At 52.6% G+C, this 19,542-nt stretch overlaps 4 protein-coding genes across 4 annotated transcripts; 1 reads left to right on the forward strand and 3 right to left on the reverse strand.

Moving 5' to 3' along the window:
* Window positions 1-754: 754 nt before the first annotated feature.
* Window positions 755-1,705, reverse strand: BO82DRAFT_361549 (Rab family GTPase; the record flags this gene model as incomplete). Its single annotated transcript, XM_025636819.1, has 2 exons — window positions 755-1,581; window positions 1,660-1,705. The coding sequence occupies 2 exons, from the start codon at window positions 1,703-1,705 to the stop codon at window positions 755-757; spliced, it is 873 nt and encodes a 290-aa protein (XP_025495827.1).
* A 1,500-nt stretch (window positions 1,706-3,205) lies between these two features.
* BO82DRAFT_302080 (putative MFS monosaccharide transporter) lies at window positions 3,206-5,267 on the reverse strand. The gene is made up of 4 exons (XM_025632105.1): window positions 5,079-5,267; window positions 4,895-5,002; window positions 4,287-4,827; window positions 3,206-4,210 (listed from the first exon to the last, which is right to left on the reverse strand). Exons 1-4 carry the CDS (start codon window positions 5,170-5,172, stop codon window positions 3,370-3,372), a joined length of 1,584 nt encoding a protein of 527 aa, XP_025495828.1. The 5' UTR covers window positions 5,173-5,267; the 3' UTR covers window positions 3,206-3,369.
* A 9,340-nt stretch (window positions 5,268-14,607) lies between these two features.
* BO82DRAFT_350956 (L-lactate dehydrogenase (cytochrome)) lies at window positions 14,608-16,426 on the forward strand. The gene is made up of 2 exons (XM_025634289.1): window positions 14,608-14,651; window positions 14,711-16,426. The coding sequence occupies exon 2, from the start codon at window positions 15,100-15,102 to the stop codon at window positions 16,174-16,176; it is 1,077 nt and encodes a 358-aa protein (XP_025495829.1). The 5' UTR covers window positions 14,608-14,651; window positions 14,711-15,099; the 3' UTR covers window positions 16,177-16,426.
* A 128-nt stretch (window positions 16,427-16,554) lies between these two features.
* Window positions 16,555-18,263, reverse strand: BO82DRAFT_164653 (metallophosphatase domain-containing protein). The gene has a single exon (XM_025630289.1). It carries the CDS (start codon window positions 17,916-17,918, stop codon window positions 16,755-16,757), a length of 1,164 nt encoding a protein of 387 aa, XP_025495830.1. The 5' UTR covers window positions 17,919-18,263; the 3' UTR covers window positions 16,555-16,754.
* Between the last annotated feature and the right edge of the window lie 1,279 nt (window positions 18,264-19,542).

Here is a 19,542-nt window from a genome sequence, read left to right on the forward strand (position 1 = left end):
AAAACGATGTTACCTTTCAATGGGGCATTTGAGAGACGAGATGTAAGCTGGCTCACCCATCAGCTCTCATGGAAGCGACGTCATGTCTAGCTAGGCAGGGAGACAGATGCAGCCCGGCATTCGCTATGCCTGAAAGTAACATCAAGAGAATGAGCGAATGCGTGTCATAAGTGTCGAACGAGCTTGACATATCGCCAGGTTGTCTGAGTATTCAGTAACCCAGACGATGTATGAGGAGTGTCAAGGCAGCAGATCTGGGAATTATGGAAACAGATATCTCAAGACCACGGTGGTATAATCAGTCATAATAATGCATGTAAACTTCACTGACCAGGATATTTGAAGACAGTTCATATCATGTCCATTAGATCCTCCCCGAAGCGCCCTAATAAGATCTATTTAACGACCAACCGAATCCGATGCCATGCCAGCAGTCATAGTGTAGCAGTCCAAGCAAAACCACAAGATAAAGAAAGAGAAAGGAAAAGAAAACCTCGCCGGATCGGTGAGAAACGTACAAACACAGCATAAAGAACAGAAGCATCAAAAGTCGTATACATCGTCATCAAATCATGCAAGATGAGGGAGAGAAATGCCGAATGCAGAACAAACGCCCGACCGAAGTCCTCGCAACGCAAAGAACATACAGGGACCGAGCAGTGGATGCGATGGCGCCGAGCAGGAAGATGTAAGCTGTAAGGATCCCAGGCAAAGGTAGATGGTAGCCGGAAAACGAAAGCCAATGAACGCGCTATCAGCAGCATCCCCCTTTCTTCCTGGCCACCTCCACCGGGACATCGACCTCATCTCCCTGGCTGCTGGGTGGGAATCCAAGCCAACTGCGTCGCTTGTCGCCGTACCCCAGCCGGAAGCTACCGCTGCCATCGAGATTCGCTGGGCTGGCCAGGGGCATCCCATCCAGCGAGGACGGCGACAGCAGTGACGGGCTCAGCCCGGCCTCGCGCTTGTTGCGCTGCTCAACCAGCTTCCTCGTGATCACCCGGAACACCTCCTCGATGCCCTCCCCATCCTTGGCGCTAATCTCGTGACAGCAGTCCCATCCGATATCCTGGCCCCAGAACCCGCTGCTGCGCTTGCTGTCGATGCCCTGGGGCGTGCTAGACGAGGGGCCGTATCCCGCGGACGGCGGAGGGGTCGAGGCCTGGGTTGGGTAGAGCTGTTCGGCGACGTAGGCGATGGTGCGCTCGAAGGGGACCCGGCGGCGCGAGGGTTCCATGGTCACGATGTCGGATTTCGTCCCTACCACGTGGATCACGATGGGGTCGTCCTCGAAGACGTTCTTCTTGAGCTCGAGGAGCCACCCGGTCATTTCTTGGAAACTCTGTTCGTCGGTAATGTCGTAGCAGAGGAGGCAGGCGTTGGCGCCGCGGTAGTAGAGTCGCGAGATGCTCCGGAACCGTTCCTGGCCAGCAGTGTCCCAGATTTGGAGGCGAACAATCGTATCGGATGCGCTGTCGAGGACGCGTTTCGTGACGAAGGAGGCGCCGACGGTGGAGGCGGTGCCAGCGGGATCAAAGGCGTTCTTGACATAGCGTTGGACGAGGGAGGTTTTGCCCACGCCTGCGAGATGTTTGTGTGTGTTAGCTGCGATACAAGTCGTATTTGTGTCTGTCGTTTTGTGGTGGAGAGACAACTGACCCTGGGCGCCGAGGACCACAATCTTGGCCTCAAGAGATGAGCTCATGGCGGGGTAGAAAAAGAGGCGGGGCCGAGGGAAAGCTGGATTTGCATGTTCCAGCAGGAAGAAGGGTTAAATGAAAGAGCGCGCACGCACAAAGGAGATAAGTTTGTACAAGAAGCAAAGGGAAAGAAAGAAAGAAAGGCAGGAGAGAGAATGAAAGAGAGTGTAAGAGGAAAACAAGCGAGAGGCGTGGAGTGTGAAAGGATCAGTCAGTCAGTCAGTCAGGGTCAAGCAAGCAGGCAAGCAGGCAAGCAAGCAGGATTCAAGGAAGATGAGCAGCAGCAAGCAGTCATTTCCAAGAAAGCGGGAACGAGGCTCAAACAACCAACCCACCAGCCATTCATTCGTTCATTCACTTCTTCATTTCATTGATTCACTTCAGCCCCCCTCCTTCTCCTTCCTCCACTCTTTGACCCTCCACCCAAGATCAAATCGGAGCCATCACGAACTAAAGCAGATCAGCCGATCACTGACGTCTGTCTGCCGTGCTCCTCGGTCCGGTCTGGTCTGGTCTTCGTCTTCCCCCCTTTTGTCGCAGTCAACTGGACTGTGAACAGGAATCGGAACACGAATAACTCAAGTCACTTAATTGTGTGCATGTGTGCAAATGGCTTTGAACACCGACTGCAGTCAATAATGTTCACGGCCAAATACAACTGTGCAATCTGGGCAGTTCCCCCCCCCTCTCCCTCGCCCCCTTACAGGGATCAGCTGGGCTTGGCTGCAGAACTTCTAGCCACGGAATTCGCCTCGAAACATTCCTTCGATCGGTCTTTTCCGGAGCCACTGCCGATGACTGTACAGTAAACGATGGACAATGTGAGAGTTCATGCCATATTGCAATTGCAGATTTTCAGCCTCAGTCCAGGGTTATTGCAGGGCACAGACCGCTAGAAGGGGCGAGAGCCCGGAAAGAACGAGGGTTGAGCTTCTAGCCTTTTTTCCCTTTCCCTTCCGAATTCCCCAAGCGATAAGCGACCGAGCGAAACTCGGACCACCTGCATGCAGGTCCCGCGAATTGCTACCACTCACCTTCCATCCAGACACTCGGGACTTTGTCGATACTTTAATCTACTCGCGACAGGCCAATTCAACATTTACGAATAGGCAGTAGTCATATCCAAGAAAAAAAATTGTGCTTTTGAAATCATTCCATGTTCTATCCACGCCTTTCATGGGTGGTGATCGGCCATTCGTTTCTAAAATGGCCGATTTTCAGAAATGTACAGAAACCCTCGCCATAAGGCAAGACAAGACAAACATATGAGCCTCGACTAGTTCAACACAGGTCAAGCAGCTCAGGGGGTAATCGCGTAGGAAAACACAAAAAGATCACAACGGTAATCTGGGGGAATCTATATGTCCAGCGGCTGCGCCGAGTCAGGACTGCGCAGCCAAAACAATGCCAGTGCCAAAATCATGCAACTCCGGCCGTAGACCAGCACAGTCCTGTCATACCAAAATGACATAAATTTTGGGAGACATGATAACAACATCACAAGTAAAGAAAAAAAAAAAAAAAAGGACCAAGCATCGAAGCAGCATCTAGCCGCCTTCCAGAGTGTCACTCGAGCGCAAACAGCCAGGGCTGGTAGCAACGACAGGTCCAAAGCATACAGCACGTAAAAGCATTGGCTCAAGCGTCTTGAAAGTGACACGCGAGTTTTTTACTCAAAGTCCTTGCCGCTGTTCGATCCGGATAGATCAGCTGCGCCCGTCTTCTCTTCATCGTTGGCGCCACCAAAGCCGTACTCCATGGCCTTCTGCTCGACTTCGTCGTCTGAAAGCTTGGGAAGATCCTTGGCGGCCTTGACGTAGCTGATGTTTTCGGTGAAGCCCTTGGCGAAGATGATGTCGATTTCCTCCAAGCTTCGGTTGGCTGTCTCGGGGTAAAAGAACCAAATGAAGGGAATGAACAGGGCGTTCATGGCAGCGAAGAAGCAGTAGGTACCCCAGCCGATGCTGGAAACCATAACCGGCGTAATCATAACAACGAAAAAGTTGAACAGCCAGTTGCTGCAAGTCGATACAGCGTTGGCCTTGGCACGAGTCTTGATAGGTGACAACTCGGCCGGGTACAGCCAGGGCAGGGGAAGCCAAGTAGCACCGAAAGCAGCCATGTAGAGGAAAATACCGAAAATCGATCCCTTGGCGGTCGACTTAGTACCGGGAATAAGGCAACCAAAGGTAATAATCATCGCAACACACTGAACGATGGAACCACCCAGGAAGAGTTTGCGGCGACCGATCTTCTCAATAAAGAACCAGGAAAAGGTAGCAAAGATGGCATAGACAATCATATTAACACCGGAGATCAAAAGGGCAAAGTTAGTACCCTCCTTAAGGTTTTCTTCAAGGAGCAGCGGCAAGTAGTAGATGACCGCGTTGCAGCCTCCGAGCTGCTGAAAGATCTGAGACGAAGAGCCGATCAACATGCGACGGAGATGTTGGGAACGGCCGCCGGTGAGTAGGTCACGGTATGTCACACCCTGTCCAGCAGCACTCGAACTAATGTCATCGGTATTAGCTTTCCACACAACCAGGTACTTGAAACTTGCGATGACTGCAAGATGACTAGACTTACGCTCTGATGGAGTCAATGACCAGCTGCTTCTGGAGCTGTGTCTCGTGATCGTCAATTTCAAAGCCACCCAGAGCCGCCAGCACGTACTCTCCCTCCTGGACGCGATCCTTGGCAATCAGGTAGCGCGGGGAATCAGGAAGGTAGTACATTCCGATGACGATAATCAAACCAAAGAAGATCTGGAAGGCGATGGGGAAACGCCACACGAGATCCTTGTTACCGAAGTGGGCACCGTAATCAATCCAGTAGGCAATCGCAGTACCGATGGCGATGATACCACCCTCGATACAGATCAGAAGACCACGGTTGCTTGTCTTCGAACATTCAGCCTGGTAGGTAGGGATGGTGGAGGTGTTCATTCCGTTCCCGATACCGGTGATGACACGACCGATGAAGAATTGCAACAGGGGGATGTGGCCGGCAAACGACGTAACCTGGATAATGACACCGACAATCATGATGGTGGCGCCGAACATGATGATCAATCGACGACCAAGTCTATCACCAAAGAACAGAGCGAACAAAGCGCCAAACAAGCAACCTGCATCGTGTGGTCGTTAGGAATGATCAAGGACTCTGGCCGGATATAGACTGGGAAGTATACGAACCCAACTCATACACCGAGGTCACCAGGGCCTGCATCGTGGCATTGCCCTTGGTGGCAGTGAAAAGGTCTTGGAAAGCCGTGTCACTGATAATACCGGACATGACACCCTCTATAGTAGATTAAGATTAGCTCAAGACTCTTCATGGAGGCTCCCCAGAGGGACCCAGTGAAGGATCAAGACATACGATCGTAACCGAACAGAAGGAAGCCCATCGTAGCAATGGTCGAGATGGACACGGACAATTTCTTGCCCGACATCCCTGCGTACGTCGGCGCCATGGTGAAAGGATCTGCACAAGACAACGACAAACACTCAAGAAGATAGATGGAGAGGTTGAGGAATCCCGGTCAAGGTAGTTGGGATATCTAGAGCGATCGAACACTTAAGTTGAGTCGCTCTCTTCTCCGATGAACTCCTGTTTCAGTCGAGTCTCCTATGCTCGGTTGCACCCTGGGCTAGGAAAGGAGGAGAAGGAGGGATTCAATAGAGATGAGTGAGAACAAGACAAAAAATCGAACGCGGAGAAGTCGGGGAGGGAAGGGGGGGATTATCTACTTATCCCCATGGTGCTCATGGTCTCAAGCATGCTGGCTGACAATCTCTTATCCCCCAAGCTGCTGCTGCGTGAATACTCCACTAGTCGGCGACGGACATTGAAAACATAACTGCACTCCTCATTATTGTTTGTTTTGTGGAGCAGCAGGGGACCGAATGCATCAATAACGCTGGGTTAAGCATCTTTTGGGGGTGGATCCAGAGGCCCACTGTGGGTGGGCAATGAGCAATGACATCACGGTATTTGCCTGGGAACCACTAAAATATTTCCCAGATAATTGATTTTTTAGTTCGGTTTATTTTATCAACTAAATCAAAAAAGAAAAGAAAAAAAGCAGAAAAAAAACACAGAAAAGAGACAATTGGAGGGAAATATTGTAGCTGCAAAAAAGGGGGACCGGGAGGGAGGCAAAGAATCGTACCAAGGATTGTTATTCTTTCCACCCGAGGCTACCTGAGATTCGGGATGGGCCCTGCAGTTGGCCCTTTTGGGGGTGAGAGAGTTAACAGTTAACATAGCAGGTGTCACTTGTTATTGTCCATTTCCGACACACGGGTTTAAGACCCAGCGTCGGAACCATAATGGAAGTAAGGCTACAAGCCTGTGACATGTCTAGCAGTCACAAGTACGTGGCTTTGTGTCCGGAAAATGCTTTCTCAGCTCGCTGTGCATTGATTTAATGAGGATACCGTCGGTAGAAAGGTACGGCATAGAAGATCTGAGGATGGGTACAGCCCAGCTGCCTGCCAGACCGGAACCGCCGATTCCCAACGTGGAATCAACTGTGCAGGGCTGAGTTGCCTGGTGAATTGGCATGTTCACTCAATTAAGCAACTCAAGCGAGGGGGGTTTCATGGAGAATCCTCGTGCCGGCTGAATAATCGTACAATCTTACAATTCTACACGTTATCTCGCCTGCCTGGAGTCAGTGCCCGCTCCCGGGGAAATCTGAATGCGGGCGCCATTGTTGTTGCAGTATTTGAGCCTCCGAGATTCGATTCCCACTGCCTAACATCCACCATGATCAGGGTTCAACACCCGTCTATTGCAACTGCATCACAGAATAAGATCTCCCTGCCCATGCAACCCCAGGTCACTTGAGGCAATGACGGTCAAAAAAGAATGCGTGCAGCAGTCAGTCGGCCCTCCTTCGGGAAGCCGTTTCCGTAGGCGGTTCCATAAGGTTTCCCGACTGCGCCTAGCGTTCAGACTGCAAGGTAAGACGACCTTGCGCCAATGGCAATTTTCACTTAGCTTATAATGAATTCCTGTTATCCATATTTTCGAGGATATTGAATGTTCGGCGGGAAGAGAGGTTTAGACAGATGTAGGGTTAACACAATTGCTTTGGTGGGAGGCCCTCGCTGCTGATTCGGTCCCACCGCTCACCAAAGTCTGGTTGTCCCCCACTTGGTCTTCCCCTCTCCATCTCCAGGCTCCATTTCCCCTCCCATAATATGGGTTTAATATCCCTCCGCGTCCTTCTACGTCGTCGCAAGTCACGCAGCTCTTCGCGCCTTATTGAGTCTTCTGAATCCGTGATTCTCGGAGGTACACCTACTAGGATTTGGATTCTCGACTTTCGATACCTTACCGGCCATTTGGTCTATGAAGGGTGTCCAATGTTCTCTATGCCCGTAGTTCCACTCGGAGCTGGAAAGGGACTCAAGATCGGGAAGCCCGTTGGCCCGTCCAGGTACCCCCGAAAGTCGGCGGGAAAAGTTATTCACGACCCAGTCAGACATTCTGTAGTCATGAGACTGCCAAGCATGCGTTAAAATCGACGTGTGTCTGCTGCGATCTGCCTGGCTGCTGTACCTCGAAGCCCCCACTGAGTTCTGACACTAAGCAATTTCGGGTGATTCTCTTGAATCCACCCCTCGGCGCTGACAAGCAATGAATCAGCACTTTTCGTTCGGAACGCATACGTGCCGGTTTGCTTAGCAGAGCTTAGCATATGCCCTAATGGTCGAAGGATGACATGCTTGTCTCGTGCCGCAAAGGTGGTGGTGATCATGATGAGCTCGATCTACTTGTCATTCGCCATTACGTCAATGGCGTTTTTGTGGCCGCTTTGGCCATTAAAGGGAGGCCAAGCAAAAAAGAAGAAGGAAACACTATGCTTGTTTGGCCTTGGTGTACGAGATGTCGACCAAACTCCCAAGCCCTCGTCTCGGCAAGAGACGGAGTGGGGGAAAAACATGTGGGGAAGATCCAACCTTTTTGGGCAGATCAAGTGGGGGGAAGTCGGGGACTAAAACGACGCGCACCTGCCGCCAATCGTCATTTGAATGCTTCGTCTTCTTGTACCCAGCGAATGCGATCCATTGGTCAATGAAATTGTCAGTCAGTCAGTTCCTGATTCTGCGCCAATAGAACAGCTTGGTTTTGCTGAGCAAGACAATCTGATTTCTGCCCCTCAAGTTGGAATCCTGCCTATGGCCCCATTGACTCTCGTCGGGGAAATCCATATCCTTCCAGGAGGGAGACTTTCGAAGCAGCATGTTCCGCGCCAGTCTTCCGACGTTTGACGGGCAGACTCATGTAGGAAAGATCGACATAAACGAATGTGTCGAAGTCCGCTCGGATAGATGTCTAACCAGGCTCTAAATTGATTCGAAGAGCAGTAGTGTAGCTACCAATGAAGCAGTTTGACGTAGAGCGGTCCGGGTAAAAGAAACGGCCATAGCGAAAAAGACGAGCGACAGCCGAGGTGGTGACGACATCGACGATAATCGAGTGATTTCTTTTCTGATCGTGAGAACCAGGTGAAAATAATTGTCGCCTGCACTAGCTTGCCAAAGCATAGAACTGAATTGGCCCCATGCTTCGTTCGCTAGCATCAGGATGGTGCGGTTCAAGTAATGATCACCGCATTAGGCAGGTATCAGATGTCGGGTGAAAAAGTCCGCGCCGTCTCAGGCATCAGTATCCATGTCCTGCTCGGTGGACGAAAAGCACGATAGCTTTTCTGGGCTAACACGAACCCGAGTGGGTGCATCATCCTCTACGTGTGAAGAAAGAATCATACAACGGGGTGTTGCGGTGAGGCCATCGGCCTTCGTCCGACTTGTTCCCGAGACTCAGGTCGAACTTTGAAGTGGACTGACTGGTTGAGATCTCGACAGAGACGGCCCGAGGGTTGAAACCGACTGCACACGGTCGGGCTTGGCTGCGACAAAGATTCGGGATGGAACAACGGAACGGGAACTCAAGTGTTGAGAATGTCGACGCTTCAGGAGATTGACCCCGCCCGACAGTGCGGAAATTTTCATTCCGCATACACCGTATCACGTAAGAGGTCACCGTTGCATGATCAACCCATCATTGGCGGACACCAGTGGACTGGACAGAGCCGATATTGAGTAACAGAAAGTCAACCTTGAAAGATTTGCCGGTCGTCCCAAGCGAAACACACACTTCGATCGAACAATAATGGAGGGTAAAAATTCGATCCTTGGCTAGTCGAGCTGCATCCTGGCGAAATGAGTAATTAGTTGGTTGGTGGTTGGTTGTCTAAGAATGGATAGCCGTGAGTTGACACTTGGCTTGAGCCGAAGAATGAGGTGACTCGCGGACCATGCTGCATCTGACGAGAACCTCGTGCGCGAGGTCATGACTGAGCTCGCGCTTTCGACGCACAGAAGACTCAGCAGACAGCATAGCTTTATATATCCTTGCTCTGCGCACGAGCTCGCATGTCCAGGGGCAGAGACCGGGAGCCCGATGCCTCTTATACCGACCAGCGGACCCGGCACCGGCGTGCCGAGTGCCAAAAAGGCCATCTCGGTCTGGATGCCGGGGCTCTCAGAGCTTCAAGTCACGAGGACAGGTAACAGAAGAAGATGGTAGGATGGAGTCCAACAGAATTGGGCCAATCAGTGAACCTCAAAGCACTTTCGCTTGTGTGACGTGAACAGAATAGGATCCGGGCAGCTCTGAAGGCAGGTTCGGGGGGTGCTTCACATGCAGATTCCCCAATTCTAGAACATCCATGCCACAAATGCCAACCCAACTAAGTGCGACACTTTCAAGCATCAGCTTCTCTTTGAACAATTGATACTCAGATCTGATTACACTGAGGCGTTTATCAATTGGGTAATGGTGTCTGTTGTAGCTTTGCAGGTCAACAGTTGCAATCAGGGAGCCATAAAAGTATAGCAGCCTACGGAGCAGAGTTGTCGCATCGAGGCCTGTTCCTTGCTGCATGATCCGTGCGTACCTGACAGCTGTAAACAAAGAAAGATCAGATCGGCGGGTTATGTAAGCAAGAGCTTCGACAAGTGTTTTGACTCGGCATTGTTTCTTCGTTGCTTGAGGATGTTTATTCAACTTCGCCCATTCTTGGGCACATTCCTGTATAATCTACGTCCAGATTTGACTGCATGGCAGCACTACATTTGTTCATCACATCTACATGTATCCCATGCGTGACACCCTATCCCGTATGCCGGTGGCGCTACAAGCCGTTGCCCTTGCTTATCGATGGCAACGAGGGCTCTGTCCATTTGCCCCCTTGGGTATGCCGTTATTTGCTGCGACGCCCCCTTGCCCCCTCTCCAAGCAAGTGCTGTCTGTCCCGGCAGATCGGTTCGGAATTGCCGAATATGTTGTGAAGATATCACCCGGAATGTCGATTTCCGCGATCTCTAGAATCTTGTGTCACCACTAGCAGCAAATAGACTCGGCGATCGCTGCACTGGACTTTATGTGCTTCCCAGTCCTGCGTGCCATGCCGGGCTGAAGCACCTCAATAGTCGATAACATAGACTTTTTCCGGAAGTCGCTCAATTACTAGATTTGTCCTGATGTGACTGATGTAACACCGGAACGAAGCGAGAGGTTGGAATCAATGGCCTTTGATGTCTCATCGGGACACCCCTACTTCGGAGTTATTGTGCTTTCATCCGCGTCTCACTGGGCCTAGAGATCTCAGCGAGACCGATGGGAACATGCACTGACCAGTGGTCAGGAAGACAAGCCGCCGATTTCTCTGCTGGCGATCACGTGTTGACAGCGATGGGTGTCGCACTTGTCACTTCAGAAAACCTGGTCACTGATTATGCATGCCCTAGCTACTCGTATGCATCATCAATCTGCGTGTGATGGATACTTTTCCTACCCTTGGTATTCCATCATATAATCATGACAAGTGCACATACTTCCCATACTACCGAAAATCATAGGGTATATTTTCGGGTCCTCGTTCAATGGCGAGATGTTTGAACGCATATGTTGCGACAACAGCATGAAAGCCTGTCCACCACCCAGACGGCACTCTTCTAATGGAACATCCCATGACTTCATGGACATCCTACGCCTGATCTATCTTTCATGTGTCTGGTACGGTTAAAAGCGGGGAACAAGCATGTTCGGGGCAAAGCCTGAGGCAGACATCTCAGCCGATGAAGTCAACCAACACATGTGGCCAACAACGTGGAGTACTGTACATATCCCACAAAAGACAAAACATCATCGCGTGTCGGATAACCTGCCAATCCAGAATACCCATGGGAATCTGCAACTATCTCCGGCTTTCTGGGCGTCCTATGCATATCAGCATGAACTCGCTTCGGCGTTTTAGCTCAATCCTGGCGCGCAATCGTATCCTGGTAGCCTTTGCCGAGGCCATCTCTAGCCAACAACATTTTCACGACCACACGAGGACATGACGACCCTCATCTCATCATTCGGGCCCAACATGACAATCAACCCCGTCAGGCAATTCTTTGGGTATACGTACCTCCAGTCATGTCGCTGTATGGTGAGCCCCACCTGTGTTCAGACTTGGTTGCTTGCCGGGCGAGAGTCGTCATTTCCGGGGGCGGCCGGCAAGAGTGCTTCTGGGGCACATGAGGGGTCCATCTCCTCCCCCCTCATTCTCCAAAGGGAAAAGAAAAATCTGCCCGGGGGCCCCATGTACTCGTAAGTTAGCTCTCCACATCTCCAGACTCCGGAATCCGAGAAAAAGCTTAGGATAATGTCTTTCCCGCTGCGGTTGTCATACTCCGGTCGATTCCCGTGAGCGATGAAGTTTCCAGCAAGCGACAGATTCTCACAACATCCTGCCAATATCCGAACCAAAGACAATCCGATAGAGTTGTGCGCCTTGCTCGGAGGCAAGCCACTATGACTCCCAGCTGGTGATAAAACCTTACGTGGATGAGCGACGGAAACGCCGTGCTGCCATTTGCTACATATCTAGTATGCTCGCTCAGATAGACTTCTGATGCCAAGCATCGACTTTCTCAGTGCTGCAGACACCTGGAAAGCTTAGCCAGGTCTGAGCGGCTAGCAGGCTCATCTTGCACTCTACTCCATCCATTTATGCCACTCAGTGCCGATGTAAGAGCTGACTTGCGCTGGCACAATTTCGCTCTAGAAGGAAGGCCACAGTTCATAGGCGTTCCTACCATGCACGGCTTTATTCTTGGGCTTCGCTATGAAATCATAAGTGTCTATCTCGATCACATCGCAAAAGGATCTCAGCTATGACTGACCCCCCTGTTTTTCCTCGATGCCCGCGGGCATCCCGTGGTGTGGCCTCGCAATAATCTCAAGGGCTACACAAAAGTGACTTGTCGGGCAGTTCTGCCTTGATCAATCTCCTGGTGTGAATATTCCCTCAATGGAGGCATTGGAAAAACACTTCCGTAAGGCCATTGCAAAGGGCCAGGCCATGCAATAAGTTGTGAAGGGCGGAGACTGAGTATTCTTTACTCTCAGGTTCTCTTTCAGGATTCAAGCACAGCCATCGATGTCACAAATCCGCGCCCGCATTGTGTTGTACGCTTCTTACAAATGGATTTCAGACGCTGTGAAAGGAGACATCATCTACAGAGTGGGAATAACTTGCTCGACACCTTTGCAGCGGTGTTCAAGGTTCAGGATGCAGCTGTCCGACCACTCTTTTTACATACTGCCTACCACCTAGTCCCGCACGACCAAACCAAATCCTCTTCGCAAAACTCAAGGCATCTCATCCGCTGCATGACCCGGCCCAATTCTCAAAGTATCGGGCCGGCTACCCCTGAGTATTGAACTCCAATTGCGCCGCACTGCAACGATCCACATTTCCCGCTAGATCCCCCTTCCACCAGCGATTTTCGTTCTCCCCTTAGGTCATTGCTCTAACGCAGACAGACACTCCTAAAACTGCGTCCATTGGACTGTTCTTTCCCCTGCCAAAACATCGTCCGTATACATGCGTTCCTGGGCCCATTCCGAGTCCGCGCGTGGCATCGACCTGGCGCAATGCAGCACGATATAGGCTTGACTGAACCCCGAATGAAGATTAGCAAAGAATACCCCTAGGACTACGTCTGTCTACTTCATGTTCCGCGCCGAGCGCAATAAAGGCTTCAAGGAAATGAGTTTGATGTTTTGAGGCCTGCTCGCCACTGCTTGCAACCAAGCCTGGAAGACGGCCGGTTGTGGTAATGTAGTGCAGCTCAGCACTCATATTCAAAATCGCATCATACCATTTATCGGCAAACTGAACGTGGCTCAGGGCATGTCCCTACGTTGTGATACTCTCATTGCTCAGCCAGCCGTCAATGCGGAGAAATCTCCGCCACGCACCGGAGCTGTTGCTTATCTGCCAAAACTCTTCGAAGTTGGATAACAGGTTTTTGTAGCGGGAGTGACAGACGAGAAGTCACAGCGACTCAGGGAGTGTGGCCCGAGTAGGAGGTGGGAGAGTTGGTTCAAGGTAGGTGAGGACGTTCGGGTCGTTCGAGCAGACACCATCGAGGCCGTAGCCGGACTGTCATACAGAAAGATTCTTACTTCGTACTCAAGACGCCGACAGATAGTGCTTCGTTCGAGGGTGCTGTTTGTGGTTCTGGTAAGATAAAGGATTATGGAGGGAGCGGGCTTGGGGCGGGCACGGAGGACGTGGCATAGGATGTGCGTGCCGACGTGAGCTCTTTGTTTGAGGTGATCCACAGTGAAGTGAGAAATGTGTTTTTAAGTTAGGAGTGACTAGATGTACTCTGGAATGAAGTTCAATGATGCTAAATAAATGCTTTTGCAGATCGCTGTTGTGGCGCTATCCAGCTGCCAGAGATATATATCTCCAGGTTCATCAAACCTCATTGTGAAAACCGTTGCGGTCAGCTAGGGTAGCTTGCGTATGATTCCTCTTGATAGTCCCATGGTGGGCCTAGAGGATATCGAGATAATGGTAAGAGAATTTAAGCATAATGAAGATATTTGGCTGCCGTGGCGAGATCCTCGTTGTGAGAAAGCAATCAGGGTGATCTTTCAGAGACGGAAAGACGTACCAATGGTATTGATTGAGCAATCAACACTTTATTTAGCATAGAATTTGTGGGCGTCTCATTGCACCAGCCACTCCCCGTATATGGGATTTCCCTACATCCAGCCTTGGATGGAACGAAGATAGGGTTAACTTTTCCTAGATGATCTGGCCTGTTGTGGATCACATCTGATATTGCCGTTTCCGGCCACGGAGGATCGACCGGACCCTGGAACAACCCATTCATTGAACACCCTAGGTATCTTACATACAAAGTAGTAGCCCAAGAGTCGAGTTATCTAGTTTCACTATAAACGTACTGTGCATTCAAAATCATTAGCCAGTCACACAATAAGGATACTTGAGATAAAGTTGAGTTGTGCCTATGGAGACGTCAAGCAGGCGATCTCGAAGGAGGAAAGCCGAGGATGAATGAGGAATCGATAAGTCGGCCGAGAAGAGCCCGTCGCCCGAATTGCGCTGGAAAACCCCGGGTCTTGTGGTGGTGGATTTGACCAACGACCGCTCGTCGATTTCCCACCGGCCAGTGTCAGCGTTCAATAGGCTCGCTGGACATTATCCCGAGGATCATTTCCCCAGTCCGTCTCCTCCACATTGACATTGAACCCAAGTCTGTCTGTCCGCCGTGACGTTCTTCCATAACCCCGTGCTTCTCGGGCGAATCATTCCCTTGGCCTCCTTCACCTCTTAACCCGTAACTTAATTCGTCTTTTTAAACTTATTCTTTCTTCCTACCACTTCCCCATCCTCAATCCTCCATTCCGAGTCACCCCTTTACCTCTCTCCCTTCCCCTCACACCACATACCCATCGCCGCAATGACGAAACTCACCGGCGCGGATGTCGCCCAGCACAACTCCAAAGACTCGTGCTGGGTCATTGTTCACGGAAAGGCCTACGATGTGACCGAATTTCTGCCTGGTCAGTTTTCCTATCTTGAGTGTTTTCACCAACTTCCGTCGCCACTAACACCACCGCAGAACACCCCGGTGGCCAGAAGATCATTTTGAAGTATGCCGGCAAGGATGCGACCGAGGAGTTCGACCCCATTCACCCTCCCGACACTCTGGACAAGTTCCTCGACCAGTCCAAGCACCTGGGCGAGGTCGACATGTCGACAGTCGAGCAAGAAGAGAAGGTCGCCGATCCGGAGGAGGAGGAACGCCAGGAACGCATCAAGCGCATGCCCCCGTTGGCGGCGTGCTATAACCTGATGGACTTTGAGGCGGTCGCTCGCAACGTGATGAAGAAGACGGCCTGGGCCTACTACTCCAGTGGTGCGGACGATGAAATTGTAAGCCTCCCTGCCCTAAACACGGGCCCGAAAATTGCTGAGAAGCATCGCTAATCTGCCCCGGGCCTTCAGACTATGCGCGAGAACCACTCCGCGTTCCACAAGATCTGGTTCCGCCCTCGGATCCTGGTGGATGTGGAGCACGTCGACTTCTCGACGACGATGCTGGGCGCCAAGGTGTCGGCGCCGTTCTACGTGACGGCGACGGCGCTGGGCAAGCTGGGCCACCCGGAGGGGGAGGTGATCTTCACGCGGTCGGCGCACACGCACGACGTGATCCAGATGATCCCGACGCTGGCGTCGTGCTCGTTCGACGAGATCGTGGACGCGCGGCAGGGCGAGCAGGTGCAGTGGCTGCAGCTGTACGTGAACAAAGACCGGGCGATCACGAAGCGGATCGTCCAGCACGCGGAGGCGCGTGGGTGCAAGGGGCTGTTCATCACGGTGGACGCGCCGCAGCTGGGCCGGCGCGAGAAGGACATGCGGTCCAAGTTCTCGGACGTGGGGTCGAGCGTGCAGGCGTCGGGCGGCGACAGCGTGGACCGGTCGCAGGGCGCGGCGCGCGCCATCTCCTCGTTCATCGACCCTGCGCTCTCGTGGAAGGACATCCCCTGGTTCCAGTCCATCACGCGCATGCCCATCGTGCTCAAGGGCGTGCAGTGCGTCGAGGATGTGCTCCGCGCTGTCGAGGCCGGCGTCCAGGGCGTCGTCCTCTCCAACCACGGCGGCCGCCAGCTCGAGTTCGCCCCCTCCGCCGTCGAGCTCCTCGCCGAGGTCATGCCCGCCCTGCGCCAGCGCGGTTGGCAGGATCGGATCGAGGTCTACGTTGACGGCGGCATCCGCCGCGCCACCGACATGCTCAAGGCCCTCTGCCTCGGCGCCAAGGGCGTCGGCATCGGCCGCCCCTTCCTCTTCGCCATGTCCGCCTACGGCCAGCCCGGCGTCGAGCGCGCCATGCAGCTGCTCAAGGACGAAATGGAGATGAACATGCGCCTGATCGGCGCCAACAAGATCGAGGACCTGAACCCCAGCTTGCTGGACGTCCGCGGTCTGGTCGGCGGCCACAATGCCGTCGTGCCGTCCGATACCCTTTCCGCTGGGGCGTATGATCCTCTCGTCGCGCCGCGATTCAGCGAGAAGGCCAAGTTGTAGGCTTTCTTCTCCCCTGGCGCGCTCTACTTCCTCATCTTGGTTTTCGCGACGGTCTGCCTGTCTCTTTTTGATATACATGTTCCTTTATACCCTGTTGTTAGACTTTTATCCGATCGGATTATAAAACATACGGCGAGATGGCCTTCCTGCCTATGCATATATACACTATATGATGACATCACTGGATCTTGTTCTGTATGTCCTGTAGCAATAGTATAGCCACGGATCTCCCCAGCGGAGTAGTTCGTCGGTAAATAGTGATATTAACGCCTAATGCACCCGATGCAGCGCTTTTGTTGAAAAAATGACTGGCAAGTAGCAGATACGCTAGCACCCATCCTGTCCATGACCATGACCACCATGATCACCATGATCACCATGACCACTCACTGCTCCTGTACACCTATCCGCTCCCGCCTGGCCTGCCTGCCACATGCAAACAATATTATATACATTCCCAAATTAACCTCCCCGCCTTCCCCCTCCAGTTGGTCCATCTTCCATCTCACCTAGAATCTTTACAAAGTACCACGCACAAATACACCGCCAACCCAACCATCACCCACAAGATCCCAAACTCACAGAACCACAACCTGCGGCTTATTCCTCAGTACCCCCTCATCGCGATACATCGCAGCCGCATTGACCATCCACCCGCAGCCGGCGTTCTCGCCGCCCCAGACCTTGGCCCAGATGATCCCGAGAACGCCGTAGACGACAACGCGCGCGGCGTCCACCCACCCAGCAATATCAAATAGATCCCGGATCCCGCCCGTGACGATTGCCTGAAAGCGCGACAGCCGGGCGCGCGGGCGGCGGGCGGCGCAGAGGCGCTCCCACGCGCGCTGGGCCTCGTCGTAGTAGCAGCGCTCCAGGCCGTAGGCGGCGTGGATGTGGCCGAAGACGTGCAGGGCGGGGCGCACGCGCCACGCCTCGGCCAGCAGCGCGGGGCACCCCGTCGAGAAGATCGGGGACAGGTCCAAATGCGCCGCCGGCGGGGTGTGCGTGATCAGGATGTCGGTGGAGGTCGGCACGGTGCCGGCCCAGGCGTCATGCTGCGGCGGGTAGGTGAAGGCGTGTTCGGGGCCGAGGGGCGCGATGGCCGGGATTTGCGGTGCGCCGTAGAGGGTTAGCGTGCGTGGGCGGTTGTTATTTTGGTGGTGGTGGAGGAGCGGGGTGGTTTGGGACGCGGATAATGATGATACGGAAGGGGAGGGAGAGGTTGCCGGGAAGGTGAGGGTGATTGAGGAGTGTTGGAGGTAGTGGATGTCGCCCCAGTCGATGCGGTCGAGGTCGTCAGAGGGGAGGGAGCGGAGCGATGCGGTCGAGGAGGAGATGGTCGCGTAGGATGAGGCGGAGGTTAGTGATGAGGCGGCATCGTCGCGGTCTTCTGGGCGGCGCGAGCGCACGTCGAAGTAACTGTCGTGATTGCCGCAGATGACGACTTTATGGGCATGCGGCAGACGGCGCAGCCAGTTCACGGCTTGTTGGATCTCGCGCACGGAGCCGTCGTTGCTCAGGTCCCCGGCGTGGATGAGGAGGTCGCCATCGGGGATGTCGGCCCATTCCAGTGTGTGGGTGTCGGAGATGCAGACGACGCGGATCGGACGAGCGTTCGGGGGTGGTAGTCGTGGTGGTCCGCGGAGTCGATTGAGGAGGTGGTGCACGGGGTAGATGAAGGCGGCTAGAGGAGAGAAGATGATGTAGTCGGTAAACGGGCGCGGGTGAAAGGGAGAGGACATGGTTAGAGGTAGACGAGGTAGTGTAGGTTGGTAAGGTGAGTCGATACGAGATGCATTCAGGGTGTGTAAGTTAATTAGTCCATGGTTGTTGTTGTTGTCTCAGCCAGGTCTGCAAGTAATTGTGTAATCGGATGGAGTCGTTGGAAGCTTGGGCGCTTTCCATGTGCTTTACTGGCCTGAGGCTTCAATGGGCCGAATGGATGCCTAGGGTGTTTCCTGGGCCTACGTAACCTCAGGCCGAGTTTTGCGGAGGTGGGGGAAGTTGGTTGGCCTCGTGCCCGCCATGATTGGCTCTGCCTTGTTATCCCAAATGCAACCTGTGATGCCTCAGGTTTCAGGCTTGCAGGTACTTTCTATGACATGATGCATAAGAATTCTCAGCGGCCTCACTCATCGGGTATTGTTTCATGCCCCTGGCTGAGACAGAACATACATAATGCTAGACAGTCTGGGGCTGAATGAGTGATTCAGAGCACAATCATACCTTAGACATGTACCCGCATGGGCCGATCCGTTAGTTGAATCATAGACTCCGCCAGCCTTGAGTGACATCAAGCCTAGATCGATCGGGTGCCAACGGGTGAGATCCTCCAATATGGCCGGGGATGGGTTAAGTTATATCTTGTGTAACAGCCTGGTCGCATGTAGTAGGTTTGTATGTACATATGGAACAAGTTATAGGGTGGAAGGATGGTGGTATGGATGGACAAGTTTGTGGTAGATTCTTACTGTAGAACCCCGGATTCAAAGCTAGAAGCTTTTCCCTGCATGCAACACGAGCAAGACCAATCAATATCTCCCCATATCCCTAGTAATGAAGTCGACTATCGTACTCTGTTTGACTCCTCCTGGTTTGATCTTATGGGTATAAACAGACTTAAGTTCCATAGTACATAGTAGTTATGCCTGTGCCCCTCTTCTCCCGCAACGCCATCTATAGATACGACGACTGCCACGCCCACAGCGCATGTTCTAGAATACCATATACTTACTGTACAGTACGGACAAGCAAGCAGGTTCGCATTTCTCCGGGGATCTGATTATGATATGATCTCTTCTTTACGGTGGACTGATTTCTTGCCCATTCAGGCCCAACTGAGAAAATCTATGGATTTGCCACCTGAGTGTTAATGGTGGTTGTCAACCTTCAACACTGTGTTTCTTCGCGTGCGTGCTCTCTCGCCCTCTCTGTTTCGCCCTCACGACTTCCTACTCCCTCCCGCATCTACGCTTGCGGACATTCCTGGTTGATCTCTGCCATCGACACTTCGTTTTCCCTGTCTATTGTTCGCTTCTTCAGTCACCCCCTTGCTTAGAGCGCGTTATTCCCCGAGAAGGTCTAGAGTTGTGGAAACGAGGCTCACCTCGGATGGTGGTTGGTGGTTGTTGCATCGATCCGTCTATATCGTTTGCGTCATAACTCCGGTGCATCATCCCTCATCTTCCTACTGCTCTTCGCCTGGGTAAATATTAGGCCTTGGTTTCCATGTTCATGCATTGCATTCTGCATTGTCCCATCGCCCGAGTTGAAGAAATTCCTTGTGACTGATCTGGTTCATAGACTGTGAAGTGCGCCTTGTTGAACCATCGATTTCTTACAGTTCATATTTTTCTACAACCCATT

Source organism: Aspergillus uvarum, assembly GCF_003184745.1.
Source record: "Aspergillus uvarum CBS 121591 unplaced genomic scaffold BO82scaffold_6, whole genome shotgun sequence".
NCBI classification, from domain to species: domain Eukaryota; kingdom Fungi; phylum Ascomycota; class Eurotiomycetes; order Eurotiales; family Aspergillaceae; genus Aspergillus; species Aspergillus uvarum.

Excerpts from the sequence above, each read along its gene's own strand:
- BO82DRAFT_350956 (XM_025634289.1), top strand. The coding sequence starts at position 15,100 with ATGCGCGAGAACCACTCCGCGTTCCACAAGATCTGGTTCCGCCCTCGG.
- BO82DRAFT_302080 (XM_025632105.1), bottom strand. The coding sequence starts at position 5,172 with ATGGCGCCGACGTACGCAGGGATGTCGGGCAAGAAATTGTCCGTGTCC. Across the intron at positions 5,003-5,078 it reads CCTTCTGTTCGGTTACGATC|AGGGTGTCATGTCCGGTATT; the intron begins GTATGTCTTGAT and ends AATCTACTATAG. Across the intron at positions 4,828-4,894 it reads GACCTCGGTGTATGAGTTGG|GTTGCTTGTTTGGCGCTTTG; the intron begins GTTCGTATACTT and ends CACACGATGCAG.
- BO82DRAFT_164653 (XM_025630289.1), bottom strand. The coding sequence starts at position 17,918 with ATGTCCTCTCCCTTTCACCCGCGCCCGTTTACCGACTACATCATCTTC.